This window comes from Anser cygnoides, chromosome 3 (genome assembly GCF_040182565.1).
Source record: "Anser cygnoides isolate HZ-2024a breed goose chromosome 3, Taihu_goose_T2T_genome, whole genome shotgun sequence".
In the NCBI taxonomy this organism is placed as follows: Eukaryota; Metazoa; Chordata; class Aves; order Anseriformes; family Anatidae; genus Anser; species Anser cygnoides.
Window position 1 is genome coordinate 122,388,137 of NC_089875.1, and position 20,987 is coordinate 122,409,123.

General features: G+C 62.5%; 1 protein-coding gene across 4 annotated transcripts; it reads left to right on the forward strand.

The window, feature by feature from the left end:
- The first annotated feature begins 1,560 nt into the window (after positions 1–1,560).
- KIF3C (kinesin family member 3C) lies at positions 1,561–15,350 on the forward strand. Of its 4 annotated transcripts, none has more exons than XM_066995227.1 (8): positions 1,561–3,126; positions 7,141–7,242; positions 7,365–7,487; positions 7,688–7,806; positions 9,940–10,095; positions 10,298–10,403; positions 10,919–11,094; positions 11,968–15,350. In XM_066995227.1, exons 1-8 carry the CDS (start codon positions 1,705–1,707, stop codon positions 12,059–12,061), a joined length of 2,298 nt encoding a protein of 765 aa, XP_066851328.1. In that variant the 5' UTR covers positions 1,561–1,704; the 3' UTR covers positions 12,062–15,350. The 4 variants fall into 4 exon arrangements, with proteins under 4 accessions (XP_066851328.1, XP_066851330.1, XP_066851327.1 ...); XM_066995229.1 differs by having other exon boundaries at positions 1,562–3,126; positions 9,940–10,056; XM_066995226.1 differs by having other exon boundaries at positions 1,563–3,126; positions 10,295–10,403.
- The last annotated feature ends 5,637 nt before the right edge of the window (positions 15,351–20,987 follow it).

The following is a 20,987-nucleotide window of genomic DNA, read 5'->3' on the forward strand; positions in this document are numbered from 1 at the left end:
TCCCAATCCTGCATCCCAATCCCAAATCCCACCCCACATCCCAATCCTGCATCCTGATCCTGCATCACGTCCCACATCCCAACCCTGAGTCATGTCCTGCATCCCAATCCTGCATCGGAATCCTGAGTCACATCCCGCATCCCAATCCCGAATCCCACCCTGCATCCCAGTCCTGAGTCATGCCCCACACCCCAGTCCTGAATCACATCCCACATCCCAATCCTGCATCATGTCCTGCATCCCAATCCTGCATCCCAATCCCAAATCCTGTCCTGCATCCCAATCCTGAGTCATGCCCCACATCCCATTTCTGAATCTCATCCTGCATCCCAATCCTGAATTGTGTCCTGCATCCCAATCCTGCATCCCAGTCCTGAGTCATGTCCCACAACCCAATCCCGAATCCCATTTCACATCCCAATCCCGCATCCCAATCCTGAGTCATGTCTCACATCCCACTCCTGCATCCCAATCCTGAGTCATGCCTCACATCCCAGTCCCAAATCCCATCCCACATCCCAATCCCACATCCCAATCCTGTATCCCAATCCTGCATCCCAGTCCCAAATCCCATCCTGCATCCCAATCCTGAGTCATGCCCCACATTCCAATCCCAAATCCTTTCCCACATCCCAGTCCCGCATCCCACTCCCGAATCGTATCTCACATCCCACTCCTGCATCCCAATCCTGAGTCATGTCCCGCATCCCAATCCTGCATCTACATCCCACATCCCAGTCCTGAGTCATGCCCCACATCCCAATCCCAAATCCTGTCCCATATCCCAATCCTGCATCCCAGTCCCAAATCATGCCCCACATCCCACTCCTGCATCCCAATCCTGAGTCATGCCCTACATCCCAATCCCAAATCCTGTCCCACATCCCACTCCTGCATCCCAATCCTGAGTCATGCCCCACACCCCAGTCCTGAATCACATCCCACATCCCAATCCTGCATCATGTCCTGCATCCCAATCCTGAGTCATGTCGCACATCCCATTTCTGAATCTCATCCTGCATCCCAATCCTGCATCTGAATCCTGAGTCACGTCCCGCATCCCAATCCCGAATCCCACCCTGCATCCCAATCCTGAGTCATGTCCCACATCCCAATCCTGCATCCTGATCCTGCATCACGTCCCACATCCCAACCCCGAGTCATGTCCTGCATCCCAATCCCGAATCCCACCCTGCATCCCAGCCCTGCATCCCAGTCCCGAATCCTGTCCCGCATCCCACTCCTGCATCGCAATCCTGAGCCACGCCCCGCATCCCGACCCCGCATCCCGGCCCCCATCCCAACCCCGCACCCAATCCCACCCCGCACCCCAACCCCGCACCCCAAATCCCCCCCCCCCCCCCCCATCCCCGTGCCCGGCAGCCTCCCCGCGCGCCCCCGCACCTCCGTGCCCGCGCGTGTGCGCGCCCCCGCGCCCGCGCAGCCAATGAGCCGCGCGCCCGCCCCCCTCCCCCCCCCTCCCCCCCCCATAGCCCGGCCCCGCCCGGCCCCGCGCCGCCGCCGCCGCCGCCGCCCCTCGCCCGCCCCCGGCCCGGGGCCGCGGCTGGCAGCGGCAGGGCAGCGGCAGCGCCGAGCGGGGCCGGACGGGGCCGGGCGGGGCCGAGCGGGGCCGAACGGGGCCGAACGGGGCCGAGCGGGGCCGAACGGGGCTGAGCGGGGCCGGACGGGGCCGGACGGGGCGCCATGGCCGGCAGGGCCCGCGGTAGCGGCGGCGGCGGCGAGGCGCTGCGGGTGGTGGCGCGGTGCCGGCCGCTGAGCCGGCGGGAGGAGGCGGCGGGCTGCGAGCGCATCGTGGAGCTGGAGGCCGGGCTGGGCCGCGTGAGCATCCGCAACCCCCGCGCGGCGCCCGGCGAGCCGCCCAAGACCTTCACGTTCGACGCCGTCTACGACGCCGGGTCGCGGCAGGCCGAGCTGTACGACGAGAGCGTGCGGCCGCTGGTGGACGCGGTGCTGCGGGGCTTCAACGGCACCGTGCTGGCCTACGGGCAGACGGGCACCGGCAAGACCTACACCATGCAGGGCTCGTGGGCCGAGCCGGAGAAGCGCGGCGTCATCCCCAGCGCCTTCGAGCACATCTTCACGCACATCTCGCGCTCGCAGAACCAGCAGTACCTGGTGCGCGCCTCCTACCTGGAGATCTACCAGGAGGAGATCCGCGACCTGCTGGCCAAGGACCCCGGCAAGAAGCTGGAGCTGAAGGAGAGCCCCGAGACGGGGGTGTACATCAAGGACCTCTCCTCCTTCGTCACCAAGAACGTCAAGGAGATCGAGCACGTGATGAACCTGGGCAGCCAGGCGCGCGCCGTGGGCAGCACCAACATGAACGAGTACAGCTCGCGCTCCCACGCCATCTTCCTCATCACCGTCGAGTGCAGCGAGACGGGGCCCGACGGCGAGGAGCACATCCGCGTGGGCAAGCTCAACCTGGTGGACCTGGCCGGCAGCGAGCGCCAGGGCAAAATGGGTGCCCACGGCGAGCGCCCCAAGGAGGCGTCCAAGATCAACCTCTCCCTCTCCGCCCTGGGCAACGTCATCTCCGCCCTCGTGGACGGCCGGAGCACGCACATCCCCTACAGGGACTCCAAGCTCACCCGCCTGCTGCAGGACTCCCTGGGGGGCAACGCCAAGACCATCATGGTGGCCACCCTGGGCCCGGCCTCCCACAGCTACGACGAGAGCCTCTCCACCCTCAGGTTCGCCAACAGGGCCAAGAACATCAAGAACAAGCCCCGGGTGAACGAGGACCCCAAGGACACGTTGCTGCGGGAGTTTCAGGAGGAGATCGTCCGGCTGAAGGCCCAGCTGGAGAAGCGTGGCATGCTGGGCAAGAAGAGGAGAAGGAGCAGCCGGAGGAAGAAGGCGGTGGACGGAGAAAGCGCCACGGAGAACGAAGGGGAGGACGACAACGAGGACGGCCTGGAGAAGAACATGGAGAACTACCTGAAGGAGCAGAAGGAGAGGCTGGAAGAGGAGAAAGCCGCTATCCAGGACGACCACAGCCTGGTGAGCGAGGAGAAGCAGAAGCTGCTGGAGGAGAAGGAGAAGATGATAGAGGACCTGCGGAAGGAGCAGGAGGCCACGGAGCTGCTGGCCACCAAGTACAAGGTACGTGTCGCCACGTGGGGGGCACACGTGAGCGATGCTGGGGTGCAGCCTGCGTTGCTTGTGGGCACTTGTGGGGTGTCCCAAGTTGGGTGCCCAAGTTGGGTGTCCATGCTGGGTGTCCCAAGTTGGGTTCCCAAGCAAGGTGCCCAAACTGGGTGCCCCAGCGAGGTGCCCAAGCGAGGTGCCCAAGGGGACCCCGATGCCGCCGGGCAGTGGTGGGCCGGGGTTGCCCTCAGGCACAGACCCCCACAGGGCCCTTTTGTGGGTGCTGCTGGGGGCGCGGGGCCACCCGTCCGGGCCCGCTGGTGGCACGAGCGCGCCGTGCTCCGCGCCGACCCTCGGCACAACAAAGCAGCTTGCGGCGGGGCGGGGGAGATGCTGCGGATCCGTACCCGCCGCCCCGAGGTGGCCCCGGGAACATGCCCAGGGCTGGGGCCGGGGCTCTGCCGGCTCAGGGATGCTCGGGGATTTGGGGCTGAGTGCGAGAGGGGCGGCAGCAGCCCCAGCCCAGCCCCGGGGCCGTGCCCCTCTCCTGCTCCTGGCCCTGCCGTGGCGGTGCCGGCACCACCGGCCCTGTCTCAGCCGCTCGGGGCTGCTGCGGGCCCCGCCTGGGCGCAGGGATGGGATGAAGGCGGCCCCTGGACGCGAGTGCTGAGCCACAGCCCCACCGCCCCTCTGTCAACAGCATCACGCCAGGCTGGGAATTTGGGGGATGTGGGGAGGGAGGGGACGCCCCCGTGCCACCCCCGTGGCCAGCACGGCGCCTGCTGCAGCCCCAGCGCGCGGTGCCGAGCCCCCAGGGCTGCTTGCAGCAGGCCCCCGGGGTGGCTGTGATGTCTGCTCCTCCGGGACGTGCGGGACACGGGTGTGCCTGGGGGGCTCACGGGGGCGGGGGGAGCCCCTTCCCTCGGTCCCTGCTGGGGCAGGGCTCTGGGCAGGTGCTGGGCTCCCCGTTACGCCCCGGTGCCGGAGGGGTCCCCGCCATGCAGGGATGGTCACGGCAGCGCCCCGAGGCAGGGACCGGCCAGCCCGGTGTCACCAGGGGCACGCGGCCTTGTGCCCGGCTGTGTGACACGGCCAGGGACGCGTGGCCCTGCCCGGTCACCTGCATGGCACGGGGACCCGCAGGTTTGCACGGGGCCGTGCCACCGGGGCCAAGCTGCGTGGGGCCAGCGCGGCGCTGGCCATGGCCCGCTCGGGGCCGGGGGGCTCGGTGCCGGGCGGCTTGCAGGACCGGGGTGCCGCGTCCCGCAGCGGTGCCGTGCCGCAGGTCCTGGCTGGCAGCCGTCCCGCCGTGTCTCCCGGTCCGGCGTGGCGCAGCGGGTCTGGCTCGGGGCCACGGCGTGCCCTGTAATTGCTGAGTAACGAGGCAGGGCCGGAGGCCAGGATGATGCTGCAGCCCCTCCGGTGGCCTCCGCAGCCTCCAGCCGTGGGGGCCCGGTTCAGCATCGCCCCGCGGGGGCAAAACCGCCCCTGGCCGGCAGCGGAGGGGCTGAGCCCCCTGCGGTGCCCTCCCCGATGGGCGCAGGGGGGTTTCTTGGCGCCCACGGGCAGCTTGGCCACGCGGCGGTGTGAAAAGAGGCATCGGACAGCACGGCACGGACCCTCGCGGGCACTCTGTCCCCATGGCCACAGCGGGGCTGGCACAAAGGCAGCCCCTGTGCTGGGGGCGGGGGTGGACACCGGCACGTGTGGGAGCGAGCACGGGGCACGCGGGGCACCCTGCCCACGCGTGGGTGCCGTGTGCCGGACCCATGCACGTCTGTACGGGCACGGGGCCACGCGCACCATCCTGCTTAGATGCTCCGAGAGCCGTGGGGCACCCCGCTCGGACGGACGTGCTCCAGGCGGGTGTGCGCCGTCCCACGCAGGCAGACGTGCACCACGGCACGGGGACAGCCGCGGTGTCCTGCTCGGGCGGACGTGCAGCGGGCGGCCTCTTCCCTCCGCAGGTTGCGGGGTCGGGGCGCCGGTTGCCGGCACGGCTGAGCCGGGGGCTCGGGCCACAGAGCGGCGCTGGGCTCAGGTGCTGCAAATCCGAGCAATAAAAGGCAAATTTCCACGCGTAAAGCGGGGCGCCCGACATCTCCCACGGGCATCCTGCAGCCGCGGGGCAGCGGGCGCTGCGGGGGCAGCGCTGCGATCCCGCTCCCTGCTCAGGGCCGGGGCGCATCGGGGCACGGGCGGGCGCCGGAGGAGTTATTTGGGGGGGCAGGAAGCGGGCTGCAGCGAGAGGCTTGGAGTTCAGCCGTATTTCGGCAGACTGAGAGCCGTCTCCGCCGCGGTAAATAAACGCTTCTGCGGGGAGACGGCACCGGGACTGAAACACCCTTCGGCGCAGCAGCACCCCTGGCAGCGAGGACCCGCGCTGCACCGCCTGGGTCCCGGCCTCTCCACCCCGGGGGGCAGCTCCCCGGCGTCCCCGGGCCGCGGCGTCGGGTGCCCCACGAGCCTGTGCAACGGCTGGGAAGGGAAAAAAAAAACACAAACAAACAAAAAACAGGGAAAAAATGGGGAGTGAGCAGTCCTGCCCCAGAAACACGCGTGCCCGGGGAAACGCCGGTCCCCTTCGCGCGGCGTCACCGCCCTCGGGCCTCGCAGTTGCTTGGAGACGGCGGCGAGGGGGGTCCCGGGGGGGCGCAGCCTTTGTCACGGCCCGCCCTCGGGGCGCTCACACGAGCGTGCAAACGTTGGTGTGCAGGGGGTGAACGGGAGGGCACGCGTGCGCGAGCGTCCACGCACGTGGGCGTGCAGAGCTGTGTGCGTGTACATGGGCGCGTGTAGGGCTGTGCGTGTGCACGCTGGGTGCGCGTGTGCCCACCGGCGGGTGCGCGAGTGTGCACAGCCGTGTGGCGGGGAGCCCCTTGCCCTGGGGAGGTGTCGGGAAGCACAGCTGGGGGGGATGGGGTGGGATGGGGATGGGGATGGGATGGGGATGGGGATGGGGTGGGATGGGGATGGGATCGGTTTGAAGGGATGGGATGGGATGGGATGGGGTGAATGGGATGGAATAGGGTGGGGTGGGATGGGGTGGGGTTGAAGGGATAGGGTGGGATGAAATGGGGTGGGATAGGATGGAGTAGGACGGGATGGATGGGGTGGGGTTGGAGGGACGGGATGGGATGGGATGGACAGAAGAGGGTGGGATGGGGTGGGTGGGTTTGCAGGGCTGGGGTGTGTTGGGATGGATGGGACGGGGTGTGTGGGGTGGGGTAGGATAGGATGGGAGGGATAAGATGGGATGGGGTGGGAGGGAGGGATGGGCTGTGGGGGTCAGGGTGGGACCAGCCCAGGGGAAACGGTGGCAGAGGTGGGTGCCCAGCTCTGTGCCTGGCAGGGCTGGAGCGGGGAGCTCGGATCCTGCCCCGGGTCACCAGCTGCTCCGAGCGCTGCAGGGCCCAAACTGTGCTCGTGGTGCTCGGCTCGGCCCGGCCGGACCCCGCACACCCGCAGCGCCCCCGGGGCTCGCAGCTGGGTGGGAGGAAGCGGGACGGAAGCAGCCCCGTCCCCGTGCCCGTGTCCCTGCCTCCTGCGGATGGGCCCCGCCGTGGCGCCGAGCTGGGTGCCGGGGGGGCTGAGCTCCCCTGCGCCCCTGGGGGTGGGTGCTGGGGGTGCTGAGCCCCTTCCCCAGGGCGCCCAGGGCTGTGGGTGGCCAGGTCCTCCCGCCCCAGCTTCGTGTAACAAGGGTCAGCCCGACGAGCTTGGGGGGGCCGTCGAGTCCAGCTCCTGGCTCCGCACGGCACCACCCCAAAACCAGACCGCCCCGTGTCCGAGAGCGTCGTCCCAGCGCCGCTGGAAGCCCCGCAGCTCGGTGCCGTGCCCACGTCCCTGGGGGGGGCCCGTCCCAGTGCCCGACCGCCTCTGGGTGCAGAGCCTTCCCCTAACACCACCCTGACCCTCCCCTGTCCCAGCTCCATGCCGTCCCCTCGGGGCCTGTCCCCAGAGAGCAGAGCTCGGCGCCTGCCCCCTCCCGGAGGTGCGCTGCCCCCCAGCCCCTCTCTGCCCCCCCCCCAGGCCATGGAGAGCAAGCTGCTGATCGGCGGCAGGACCATCATGGACCACACCAACGAGCAGCAGAAGATGCTGGAGCTGAAGCGGCAGGAGATCGCCGAGCAGGTACCGCGGGGCCCTGCCCTCCGCACGGAGACCGTCCCCGGGGCTGGGGGGGGGGGGGGCAGCGTGCCCGGGGAGGGGGGCAGTGCCCGAGCCGGCCCTCAGCATCTTCCCCCCGGCCGCAGAAACGCCGCGAGAGGGAGATGCAGCAGGAGATGCTGCTGCGGGACGAGGAGACCATGGAGCTGCGGGAGACGTACACGTCGCTGCAGCAGGAGGTGGAGATCAAAACCAAGAAGCTGAAGAAGGTGAGAGGGTTGGGGGGGGCGTGGGGGGGGACACGCACACACGGACGTGCCCTCGGTCCTTGTCTCAAGGGGGGTACGTCCACCCTGCCTTGTCTGCGGCCCCCCCCTGGGACCTGCTGGCCCGGAGGAGGCTCCGAGCATGGCCCCGGGGGGGGCACCGTGCCGGGGGCTGGGGGCTGACGGGCCCCCCCCCGGCCCAGCTGTACGCCAAGCTGCAGGCGGTGAAGGCGGAGATCCAGGACCAGCACGACGAGTACATCCGCGTGCGGCAGGACCTGGAGGAGGCGCAGAACGAGCAGATGCGGGAGCTGAAGCTCAAGTAGGTGGCCCCGAGCCCGCGGGGGGGACGGGGCGCGGACCCCCCCGCAGCAGTAGCAGCAGTTCGGGTGTGGGCATGGTGACGGGGCTGGGTGTCACGGGGCGTCCCCCCCTGCCCCAGCTCAGCCCCACGTCCCAGCAGCTCGGGGAGCTCTCCAAGGAGGAGCCCCCGGCCCCTTTGGGGGTTTCTGACCCCAAACGGCAGCGCCGGGGCGGGTGCAGAGCAGTGACCCCATGGGCAATGCCCGGGGGCTGTGGGCATGGAGGTGTCAGAGGCCGCGGGCACGGAGGGCACCAGGACACTGAGCTGGAAATCGCCGCTCCCCCCGTGCCCCGTTTGTGCCCCCGGGTGGGCGCAGCGAGGTGCAGGGGCCCCCGGTTCCCTCCAGAGCACCCCGGAAACGCAGGTTCGGCCCCACCACCCCCAGTGGGTCTGTTTGCACTGCAAGCAATTATTTTATCCAATATCTTAAAATAACAGCCCAGACACGTATAAATATTTCAGCATTTTCGTGATAAAATATTCAGAATTCTACTCTGAGCAGAATTTCATTTCAGTTTTACTACCTGGCCTTTTGAACGTGATTAAAACGTTTTAAGAGCCGGCAAATTCATCCACTCAGAACGGCCTTCTGCAGCTTCCCAATTTACCCAAAAAACAACGCGGGAAAACAAAAATTCCCTCTGGGGTCAATTTGATTGAGGTCTCCCTTATTTTCCGGCCTGGCGGCTGCGCGGCGGCGCTGGGGCAGGGAGCGGACATCCCGTCTGCACTGCGCATGGGGAAGCGGCGCTGCCGCGACAGCGTGGCCACTTTGGATTTCCATCCTCCGAAGGGATTTTCAAAATGAATTAAGGCTTAAAAAAAAAAAAAAAAGCCAAAAAAAAAAAAAAGCTACAAGAATAATCCGGGGCTGAGAGGAAATGCTCTTAGCGAGGCCGACGGGGCTGGCGGGACGCCGGCAGGGGGCTGTAATCCTGGCCTGCCCACGGCCGGGGGGGCATGGGGGGCAGCGAGTGCTGTGCAAGGGCCCAAGGGGGGGCAGGGGGGTTGGGGGGGGGAGCAGCTGGCTCCTGGCTGGGTTTGGGGTGTCCCCAGGGGGTTCCTGGGTGCATCGGTGGGCCGCAGGGTGCTGTGAGGGCTCGGCAGTGGGGGCCGCGCTGCAGACTGCGCGGTGCAAACTGCACGGTGCAGGCTGCACTGCAAATCGTGCACTGCAAGCTGCACGGTGCAGGCTGCACGGTGCAGAACGCACGTTGCAGACTGCTTTGCAAATTGTGCGTTGCAAACTGCACGTTGCAAACTGTGTGTTGCGAGTTGAACGTTGCAGACTGCATTCAGCATGTGCATTGCAAATCGTGCGTTGCAGGCTGCACATTGCAGGCTGCACATTGCAGGCTGCACATTGCAAACTGCGTGTTGCAGACGGCATTGCAAACTGTGCGTCACAAACTGCATTGCAATCTGCACGTTGCAGACTGCCTTGCAAATTAGGCGCTCCAAACTGCACATCGCAGGCTGCATTGCAAACGCGTTGCAAATTGCACCTTGCAAACTGCAAATCACAGGCTGCACTGAAAACTGCACGTTGCAAACCACGTGTTGCAAACTGCGCACCGCAGGCTGCATTGCAAACGGCGCGTTGCAAACTGCACGTTGCAGACCGTGCGTTGCAGACTGCACACCGCAGGCTGCATTGCAAATGGCGCGTTGCAAACTGCGCGTTGCAGACCGTGTGTTGCAGACTGCACACCGCAGGCTGCATTGCAAATGGCGCGTTGCAAACTGCGCGTTGCAGACCGCGCGTTGCAGACGGTGCCCGGGGACCCGCAGGGCAGCGGGCGGCGGGGCTGTGGCCCGGAGGCAGCGCGCAGAGCTGACGATGTTTCTTCGCCCCTCTCTGAATGACAGTCTTCCTCTGCCCTTTCTCTCCTGCCTCGCCCACCCCTGCCGGATCCCACCCTGCGGACCCTCCCTGCCCCCCTGCGCCCCCCCCCCCGTGTCCTCCCCTGCCCTGCTCCTCCCTCCTCGCCCCCCACCTCCGCTCTCCCTCCTGTCCCCTCGACCCCTTCCTCTCCTGCTCCTTCCCCCCCCCCCGTCTCTCCCCCCTCTCCTGGCCTGTGCCCCGCGCAGGTACTTGATCATCGAGAACTTCATCCCGCCGGAGGAGAAGAACAAGATCGTGAACCGCCTGTACTTCGACTGCGAGGAGGACCAGTGGAAGTTCCAGCCGCTGGTGCCGGCCGGCGGGTGCGTGCGGCTCCCCGCCAGCTGGGGCGAGGAGCGGGGGTGAGCTGGGCCCGGCGGTGCCACCGCTGCGGGATGGGGACCTGGGGACGCGGCGGAGGTGTGGCGGGTGGGAGCCTCCCCTCCGCCTGCTGGGGTCCGCGTCCTGCGCTCGGGGCTGTGCCCAGCGCAGCTCCGCACCCTTGGGGCCGGCAGCGTTTGTGCGCCCTGAGGGACCTTCCTCGCCTCGCTCCCTTTTCAGAAGCAGCGGCCAGATGAAGAAGAGGCCCACCTCTGCCGTGGGGTACAAGAGACCCATCAGCCAGTACGCCCGCGTCGCCATGGCCATGGGCTCTCATCCGCGGTACCGGGTAAGGGGGGGAAGTGGGGGGCGCAGAGGGGACAGGGCGTCCTTGGGGGGGGGGGGGGGGTGGATGGGTGGATGGATGGGTGGATGGAAGGATAGATGGATGGACGGATGGATGGGTGGATGATAGCTCCAGACAGCTGGAGGGGGGATGGAGTAAATAAGACTTGATGACTGGAGATACTTGAGGTAAAGCTCCCAGCTTTGAGAGCCTTGGCCCCATTTTTCGGGCCGGTGGCTGTGCCCATCAGCCAGTCCTTGAGCTGCTGGCTCACTGCCTCTGCCGGCTACTGCTGCTTGTCTGAGGGGACGAGGACGTTCAGCCTTGTCTGCTGGTGCCGTGAAAGAGCAGAAAGAGCCTGAGCAGAGCAGGGCGCAGCAGCAGCCAGAAGAGGGTCCCTGTTCCCCGCGGGGGTTCAGCCTCGCTCGGCGATGCGGACCTGCCCGAGGTGGTGCCTCGCTGCTTTGCCGTGCGGTGACTCCCTGCGTTGTCTTTCCCTTCTCCCTGTCCTGCTGCAGGCTGAGAACATCATGTTCTTGGAGCTGGACCTCTCCCCTCCGGCCGTGTTTGAGTTTGAGCGGAGCAGGGACCCGGCCGAGCAGGACCCGCGGGCCCTGCACCTGGAGAGGCTGATGCACCTCGACAGCCTCCTGGAGCGGCCGGCGGCCTCCCGGGTGAGGAAGTCCCGCTCCTGGTGAGTGCACGGGCACCGTGGCTGGGATGTGCTGCGTGGGGCTGCGCAGGGCCCGAGGGGGAGCTGCAAAGCCGAGGGCATGGAGCAGCCTGGAAATGTTTCCTGTCTCTAGTTGGAGGCAGCTTTGGGGTCCAAGGGGAGCCCAACACCCAATTCACCTCCACCCCGCTGAACTGCTGCCCCGCAGGGCCTCCTGTGCCCCCCGTTGCTTTGGGGTTTAAATCTAGCTGTGAATTGCTAGCGTGTAATAATATTTAAAAACGTGGATAACGTTGCTTTTGTAATGGCTGTTAAATGAGCGTTAAATGAGAAGGCTCTGGGAGAGCTCACAGCAGCCTGCCCGTGCCTGAAGGGGGCTGCAGGAGAGACGGGGAGGGACTCTGTCAGGGGTGTAGGGACAGGACAAGGGGTAAGGGCTTTAAACTCTGAAAGGGGAGGTTTAGATCAGATATTAGGGAGAAATTGTTCAATATGAGGGCGGCGAGGCCCTGGCGCAGGCTGCCCCGAGGAGCTGGGGGTGCCCCATCCCTGGCAGTGCCCAAGGCCAGGCTGGATGGGGCTGGGGGCAGCCTGGGCTGGGGGCAGGGGTCATGCCCATGGCAGGGGTGGCACTGGGGGGGCTCTGAGGGCCCTGCCAGCCCAAACCTTTCCAGGATTCTGTGAATCTGTGAAAAACAGGATGATGACGGCAATCCATCATCACATACACACACCCAGGATGACCGTGCACAAGGCGCAGCGCTGCCCAGCGCTGGGTGTCCTTGGGCGCTGCCTGCATAGGAAATCACAGAGAAAGCAGCAGGGTCTGGGGGAGGAGACGGGGGAAGAGGAAGCAGAAGGGAGACAGTTTTCTGCTCGTGCCACCCCCTCCAGGTGCCAGACGCCGCGGTCGCTGCCGTCCTCCACCACGCACGTCGCCCTCGCCGCCGGTTCCCCGCGCGCCTCCACGACGCCGGCGCAGGAGTGACCGCCCCGACCGCCCCCCCCCCACGAGGACTGTGCCCGTCGGCGGCTGCCTCCAGCGCCGGGGCCCAGGAACGGCCCCGCCGGCAGCACCTCCACCGCTCCCAGTCCGTCTTTGTCTTCAGCTACTTTGGTGTGCGCCTGTGTTTGTGTGAGACGCTCGTGAGCAGCCCCCCCCCCCCCGGGGCGATGGGAGCTGCCCCTTTCCTCCCTCCCCCCCACCCCCCGCCCCCCCCCAGTCTGGATCTGTCACTTTATTTATTTAACGTATTTATTTATGGAGTGGTTGGTGAGCAGAGTCAGGAGGCGCGTTGGCGCTGCGGGACGCCCGAGGCTGGCACCGCGCGGGTCCCTTCGCTGGGACGCGGGGAACCCCCCGAACCCCCCGAGCCCTCCAAGCCCCCCGCCCCGCGGCCCCCACGGCTTTGGCATGGGGCGAGGCAGCCCCGGACCCTCCCCGCTGCGCTCGCTGGATCCCACGGAGCTTGCCCTGCTGTCTGTGCTGCGGGTCGTGGCAACGTCTGCAAGGTTTTGGAGACTTCCCGGTGGCAGACCCTTACGCTGGGCTTGCCGGAGACCACGGGGGACTCTCCAGGCTGCATCGACACCGGCGGCAGCGGCGATGTCTCGCTGACTTCTGCATGTGGCTGTCCCTCCGCGATGCCGGCTCCATCCACCACGAAGGCCTGCGAGCTGACCGAAGCAAGTCGGTGCCGGTGGCGCTGGGGCTTTGTCCGCATGTGCCACCCTCCGGAGCTGGCTGGCCCCGTCCTGCGTGGTTGTCTGACACCCGGCTCGCTCCAGTCCCTGACCACGTGCGTGAGTAACTCCTCAGAGCAAGGGCAGGAGGTGGGAAGCTCCGTCCCCTTCCACCCAGCTCTCCCCAGGAGCCCCGTAGTCTGAGGAGCGGCATCGCCTGAGTGAAACCCACGCGACGCTGCCCGCCGTCCTGGCAACTACAGGCAACGCAGCCCAAAATGGTGATGCCTGGAGGAGCGACTTCAGCACAGCTCTCCTCTGGGCTGCAAATGCTGCGTGGGGGCCTGGGGAACGCTTCTGGTCGCTTGGTGGGTGGTGGAGGGAGAGCTAATGGACGCGAGACGGGTAATGGATGGGTAAGTGAGCAGCAAGCAGCAGGGCTCCTCCGCCCGGCACAGCCATCTGAAACCCATCCCAGGCAGCAGCACAGAGTTGCCAGGGCGTCCTTCGGTGTCCCCGAATGGTTCAGCTTTGGGCAGTAGGATTGGAGAGGGGTCTGGGACCGTTTCTGTGCCAGGGCAGCAGCTCGGGCACAGAAAGCCGTGGTTTATCTGGGACAGTTTCCAGATGTGAGGAGGTGGGGGGGGGTGGGGCTGAGTTACAGGGTCCCGATGGACGGGGGAGCGACCCCCGGAGCACCAGGAGGATGTGGGTCAGCTGAAGCCAGTCCTGAAGCCAGAAGGGATGGGGCGCTGGCATGGAGGGGAAACCTCAGCTGCAGCTGCTTGGGGCCAGGTGCCACCTCTCGGGAGAGGCCCCGCAGCCGCGCGGCCGGGCTGGGGTGCGCGAACCTTCGTGCTCGTCCCCCGACCCATCCTCTGCTCTGCTGCGGGGCCTTGTCCCCTTGCCCCGTGGCACTGCCCTGCTTTGTGTTAACTGATCCGTGCTTCTGCTGCCGTCATCCCTTCTCTGCCTGTGTCCCACGACGCCCCTCGGGGGTCTTGGCCCCTCTGTGCCAGCCCGCAGGGCAGTCACCGTGCCCTGTGGGGAAGCCAAGAAGGCTGGCGAGCCCTGGCTCCTGCAGAGCCCACGGTATTTAGAGGAACCACACGATGCTGCCTGGGGCAGGATGGCGAACTGCCTTCCTTCAGTTTGAATACAAACTCGCCTTGAAGTCCCGCGTGTGGATGGGAATTGAGCAGCGAAGGCTGCATGGTTGGGTAGGGAAAAAAAATCCCAGGGAGGGGAGTGAGTGCGCGGAGCTGCTGAGCGCAGGACGGGGCTGCCCCCGTGCCCGGCCTCCTGCCCTCGGGAGCAGGGTGTGCGAGGAAGGATCCTTGGTGGTGGAAGACGGGTCTCTGGGTCTTCCATGGCTGGTGGCGAGTTCTTCAGCCTGCTGCCAGCACCGTGGCAGGGTGGCGTCCCCGGGCCTCACCCGGAGCAAAGTGCAACTGTGGAACCAGTGGCTGGGGGACCCAGCTCCGTCCTCCATTTCCAGGATGGCCTCGGGGAGTGGAGGTCGGAAAGCAGAGACCTAGGAAAGGAAGAAGCTGTCTGCACGGCATCCTGCGGGAGTATTTTCTCTTCCCTTCTTCCTTGCCTTCCAGCTGCCCCAAGTTCATTTTCAGCCGGGTCAGCTGAAACCGTCGGGACCGGGCTCACCGTGGGCTCTGCCAGGAGACCCCCAGCACCCCAGCGGACACCCCAGCGAGCCGGTGGCGGGGGCCAGCAACGTGCCGCCACCCGCGGGCTCCATCACCCGCCCTGCTCCTGGCTTGGCTTTTGGAGCTTGTCTGTCGTGGGACGGCCCCGCAGCGAGGTGTCCCCCCCCCCGCGTGACAAAGCCACGGTCCCTGCGTCCCCATCCGGGGCTGCCGGCCCCGCGGCCAGCTAGCCGAAACGCCGCCAGGCCGTGGGCCGGGGACGCTGCTGCCCCTGCCTTGCAACGCCGGGCTGGGCCGCTCGCAGCCTCCCTGCGTTGCTGCGACAACCTGGGATGTATATTTGTAACGTTCTGTGTTCTGCGTATGTTGGTGCGTGTGTATTTACATAGGAATGTGTGTAGGCGTGTGTGGGTGCGCGCGCGCGTGTGTAGCCAAGGGATCTCTCTACCTTCGATGTGAGTGACTGTACAGGGGCAAGTTCCAGAGGGGGTCAGTGGGCTGGGGTGGGGCCCTTTTTTAATTTTAACCGGTTATTTAGTTATTTTTGGTTTCAGGTTCGGATTTTATTTTATTTTTGCAAGGGGTGGGCTGGGGTCTGTTTCGGATTGATTGACAAGGTGAGGGCCTTGATTAGGACCAAATTTTTGTGCCTGTTGCTATGGTGATCTATTTAGAAATCAAAAGTTTACTGTACGGTGGCCCATCCTTGTCACTCTATACATAATGAATATACAGGACATATTATAAATATATATATATTATACATACTGTAGGAGAGAGGTCACGAATCTCACACCCCCTCTGGCTTTGGATGGACACCTCTTCAATATTCTGTAATGTAGCTTTGACTCAGTGCTGGACGTGCTCAGAAGGCGTCGGCACTCCTCAAAAACTGGCAATGACACCAATAAAGGAATGAGCATCATCGCGCAGAGCGTCCGTCGCCTCCTTCATTCACAGATTCACAGATTCACAGATTTCTCTAGGTTGGAAGAGACCTCAAGATCATCGAGTCCAACCTCCGACCTAACACTAAGTACTCCACTAAACCATATCGCTAAGCTCTACATCTAAACGTCTTTTAAAGACCTCCAGGGATGGTGACTCCACCACCTCCCTGGGCAGCCCGTTCCAATGCTTAATAACCCTTTCGGTAAAGAAGTACTTCCTAACATCCAACCTAAAACTCCCCTGTCGCAACTTTAGCCCATTCCCCCTCGTCCTGTCACCAGGCACGTGGGAGAACAGACCAACCCCCACCTCTCTACAGCCTCCTTTCAGGTAACTGTAGAGAGCGATAAGGTCGCCCCTGAGCCTCCTCTTCTCCAGGCTGAACAAGCCCAGCTCCCTCAGCCGCTCCTCGTAAGACTTGTTCTCCAGACCCCTCACCAGCTTGGTCGCCCTTCTCTGGACTCGCTCGAGCACGTCCATGTCCTTCCTGTAGCGAGGGGCCCAAAACTGAACACAGTACTCGAGGTGCGGCCTCACCAGAGCCGAGTACAGGGGCACAATCACTTCCCTCGACCTGCTGGCCACACTGCTTCTTATGCAGGCCAGGATGCCGTTGGCCTTCTTGGCCACCTGGGCACACTGCTGGCTCATATTCAGCCGACTATCCACCAATACTCCCAGGTCCTTCTCGGCCAGGCAGCTTTCCAGCCACTCATCTCCCAGCCTGTAGCTCTGCTTGGGGTTGTTGCGCCCCAGGTGCAGGACCCGGCACTTGGCCTTGCTGAACTTCATGCAGTTGGCCTCAGCCCATCGGTCCAGCCTATCCAGATCCTCCTGCAGAGCCTTCCTGCCCTCGAGCAGATCGACACACGTACTTAGCTTGGTGTCATCTGCAAACTTACTGAGGGTGCACTGGACGCCCTCATCCAGATCATCGATAAAGATATTAAAGAGGACCGGCCCCAGTACCGAGCCCTGGGGGACACCACTAGTGACCGGCCTCCAACCAGATTTGACTCCATTCACCACAACTCTCTGGGCCCGGCCATCCAGCCAGTTTCTAACCCAGCGAAGCGTACGCCAGTCCAAGCCACGAGCAGCCAGTTTCTCGAGGAGAATGTTGTGGGGAACGGTGTCAAAAGCCTTACTTAGGTCAAGGTAGACCACGTCCACAGCCTTTCCCTCATCCACCAAGCGCGTCACTTGGTCATAGAAGGGGATCAGGTTCGTCAAGCAGGACCTGCCTTTCATGAACCCATGCTGACTGGGCCTGATCGCCTGCTTGCCCTGCAAGTGCCGCGTGATGACCCTCAAGATAATCTGCTCCATGAGCTTCCCCGGCACTGAGGTCAAACTGACAGGCCTATAGTTCCCCGGGTCTGCCCTCCGGCCCTTCTTATAGATGGGCGTCACATTGGCTAGCCGCCAGTCAACCGGGACCGGGTTGCCGGGGCTCCCCGCAGAGGGTTTGGGATCAGGGCTGCTGCTGCTGCATGAGCCGGGGCAAGGTCACTTGCTGGCCTTCATTTCTCCGCATATTTTTTCCTGTTTCAGTTAAGACAGAGCATTTGCACCAAAACAGCTGCCATCTGCAGGAAGCCTCACCGGGACGAGAGCTAGGAGCTGGCCTCGGTGAGCCTTGTGGGTCCCTTCCAAGGGGAGATACTCTATGATCTAAGCAGCAAAGCTATGGTTTTGCTACCTACAAGCACTCTATAAAAAGCTAAGCACAAGCTCTAAGGGTACAGAGAGGCGCATGTAAGTCAGAACCTTGATTTTGAGGGATTTTGTTTTACATGCCCAGTTCCTTCCAGCTCTGTGATGACATCGGGAACGGGAACTTGTGCAGGTCTGAGCGATGGCCCTTCCTTACAGGCTGCTGCTGCTGGGAGCTCTTCCCAGGGCTGTCCGGGGCAGGGACGGGGCAAAATCAGGGAGGAGACACACACTGAGATGGGAAAGAAAGAAAGGGGAGCAAGGAGGCAGTCCGTCGGTGCATGAGCAGTGAGAGAAAGATGAAAGAAAGACGTCTCACTGTACACCAAGGAACAGATTATAACATCAGGGAAAAAAAAGGATGTGATGATTTTTATTTATTTATTTGTTTATTGCTTCGCTGTTCTTTAAAAGGTCAGCTGCGATCAGATGGCTCAAAATAAATGTCAGTGAAGAAGGGCTGAGGACTCAGGCTAAACCAAGGAAGCGGTGGGTTAAAGACTACTTATAGAGGCTGGGTGCTTCCAAATCAGCTGGGTCTGGTTAAAGTCAGGCTGAGGTATGGGGGGGAGCTGGTAAGGCAACCTCTGAGCTGCCAGTGAGGACTACAAGGTCTTATAGACCTTGTAAAGACCAGGCAAGGTGTCCAACCATGGCCAGGACAAATACCAAGAACATCTTTTAAATAGGGGATGGGAGGACTCGGGGAGTTACATTCCCAACCAACTTCAACCCCTGAAAAGATGCTGAACGGGTGAACAAAATCCACTCGGAGGCATCCACAAGGTGAAAAGTAACAGCCAACGTGGTTTGGTGCAAACCACACCAAACCAGCTTAGTTTTATTCTAGTTTTCTTCTGCTTAGAGACTTCAGTAAAACTTCTGAGCCTGGCCAATGTGGCACGTTGAAAGTGAGAAGAGAAACGCATCTTATGCCAGCAGTTGTCAAACGATGGCATTTTCTGCAGATTTGGTACAGCTCCGTGTTTTCACTGGCAATTTGAGTGCGAGAGCAGAAAGTATGCTTACTACATTTGCAGAAAACACCCCATGAAAAGATCATAATAAGGTTCAGAAAGGTTGCAGCAAGGTGAGGAACTTGTGGGTGAGCTCCAGTGGTCCCAGAGCACCAGCCCCGGGTGGCACGAAGCACCACGCTGTCGGGAGGTGAGCGCGTCTCAGCCCCCGTTCAGGGGGAGCAGGGGCAGGTTTTTCCAAAAGAAAAGGTTTTTCCATCACCAGGATGCAGACAGAAATGCGATCTGCAGCCCTCCCTCCCAGCACTCGCAGGGGCTTTGCTTCCTGCGTGGGCGATGCTGGGCATCGCTTCCCAAGCAAGAACAGGACTCCTTGGAGAGATTTTGCAGAAAATCAGTGGGGATGATGTGAAAACAAGAAAGGCTGAAAGAAAAAGTGTGGGTTCCATCCAGGGCTAGCAGGCTGTGGGGAGAGGTAGTAGTGATCTTCAGCTATCGAAAAGGACTGCTGCGAAAGGAGGGGACTGGCCTGTTTTATACAGCAGAAGGAGGCAGGACAAGAATTTCTGGTCCTAAAACACAACCGTAAAGATTTAGATTAGAACTTAGGAAAGCCATTGTAAGACCTCGAGGACAATAAAGCACTAAAATGATTTATGTGTGTATGATACAGAATTGCTTCCGCTGGAGATTTCTGAGAACAGATGAGAGCAACATCTGCCCAGAGCAGTTTACGAGCGGTTAATCACGCCGCCGCACCGAGGATGCCTGGGTAGCCCCTGACCACCTTTTCCTGAGCTGTTTGCTATGATCCCGTGGTCTGAAATTCCTGCAGGGCTGCAGCCTGAGCCCTGGGAGGGCAGCTGAGCCCCGGGCAGCGCTGGAGGAGCTGCAGAAGGGCCGGGATGAGGAAGAGGCAAGGTCCAGGCTCACCGTGCTCCATTTCTCTCCGCACTGCTGCCCGTGAGCAGACCAGGAGGGCAGAGTGCCTGGAGAAAATACAAGGGGAAAATGATCAACTGTAAGCATTGCCATGCTTCATTTACTCCAAACAGTTTTGGAAATCATGTGTGAAAGGTGCAGAGAAGGTCAAAGGAGTTTTCCATACCAAGCATAACTGCCAAAAATATCCTGAAACGTCAGGTTTGGCAACGCACACGACGTATCCCACGGGGCAAAAAAAAACCAAATGTGACTTGAGGCAGGAAAAAAGTGCTCCAGTCACCGAGAGTATTCTTCCCGTGCAAATCCCCCATTGTCTGGTTAAAACAAAGTCCCAGGGAAGTTTGATTTTCCCTACAGCAGAGCACAGGCCAGAGGAGCAGCTGCCGGTTTGGCTTAACGAAGATGAACGTTTCCTCAGCCTTTGTTTCCCTTCCCTGTCCCACCCCTTCCACCCACACGCGATGGCAGCGGGACTCGAGCGCCCGGAGAGCCCCGCAAGGTTTTGTGCAGCACGGGGATGCCCTCAGCTACTGCGCTCCATGAATATGGATGCTTCGAGTCCGCACCATTTGCCATGCAGAAAACACCCAGGAGTGTCCACGTTCTCTGGCTTAGCTTGATTCTGTTTGGTGATTTGTTTGCTGGTTGTTTTGGGTTGTTCTGGTCTTTTACAAATGCCTACTGCGGTTTATTTGACAACAACATGTCGTGGATTTAGCAGCAAAGAAAATCTTCTCTCTGGTTCAAGGTCTGATTCACTTCCCTGGAACCATCCTTTATAGCCCTATAGGATCACACAGACCCATGCAGCATTTACACGAATATTGACTGGGTTACAGAGACATCGTTTTAAAGAGCTAGATCCCTTCTACTGACAGGTCAAAAGAAATTTTTTTTTTTCACTGAAGTCTATACACTTTAGGGCAAATTCCATATAACAATTTTCGTTTCTTTCTTATTACATTTTGTAGGCCTTTTCCTGTCATAAATCTAAAATTTATTCCTAGGGTTTGCAGGGCTCTATGCGCAGGCATTTACATTTCCAATGACAAGTAGAATTTCCTATAAATGAAAATTTTGCAGAGGGGCCGAACATCTGCAGCCCACCCGTGAAGACGAACGCCCGCAGGTCTCTGTGACTGTCGTGGCCATACACCGCAGAAAAGTTCAAGTACCACAGAAGTGCAGCGGCTACGTGTAACCCAAAACAAACCCCAGAACCCCAGAATGGTGGCGGTTGGCTGGGGCCTCTGGGGGGGTCACCCGGTGCAGCCCCACCAGCACCTCTCTGGGCAGAGTCTCCTCCTTGGAGAGCTCCCCGAGCCCAGGGCCGTGGGGCTGGGCACCCTGCTGGGGCAGGGGGGGACAGGGGCACCCTGGGGTGCCCCCAGACAGCCGGGGGGGCTGGGATTTCCTGATGTTAGAGGTGCTTCTGCGCTGCTGCGGGTCCCTGGCCTTCACCACAACAAGCGGCCACCCAAGCGTCTGCCATGCGTGTGCCTTTGCTCAGTCGGCTCTCATTAAATCCTGGCCTAGCGTTCAGATTCTCTCACGGATGGAAACCGCTCCCAAGGCACGGGCTGAAGCAGCTGCAGGAGAGCCAGCAGGAAGCGCGAGTGCCTCCAGCACAGCACAGGGGGCGAGCGCGACGCGCTGAGGGCAGATGGCTGCGAAGGCCGGGCCTGCGTCCTGCAGCCGCTGCAACAACCGCCTCTCCCTGGGGAGCCTCCGGCGCTGCTTTCAGGCTGTTACAGGCCGGTTTTAGTGTCCTGGGCCCAGACGCTTGACCAGGCACAAGAGCATCAGCCCCTGGGCAGGGATAATTGCTCACAGAGCCGTAGCTAATGCCTGCGGCGTAGGACGCGGTGAGATGCCTGGGGTGGGCACTGTAAGAAATACACGGGGTCACCCCACGGCCGGCGGCCAGCCGCAGAGCAGTTCCAGCAGTGCTGGGCCCCGGACCAGAGCCGCTCTTGGA

Coding starts and splice junctions, on each gene's coding strand:
- KIF3C (XM_066995226.1), top strand. CDS start 1,705: ATGGCCGGCAGGGCCCGCGGTAGCGGCGGCGGCGGCGAGGCGCTGCGG. Junction 7,488..7,687: donor AAACCAAGAAGCTGAAGAAG/GTGAGAGGGTTG, acceptor CCCCCGGCCCAG/CTGTACGCCAAGCTGCAGGC. Junction 10,404..10,918: donor GCTCTCATCCGCGGTACCGG/GTAAGGGGGGGA, acceptor GTCCTGCTGCAG/GCTGAGAACATCATGTTCTT.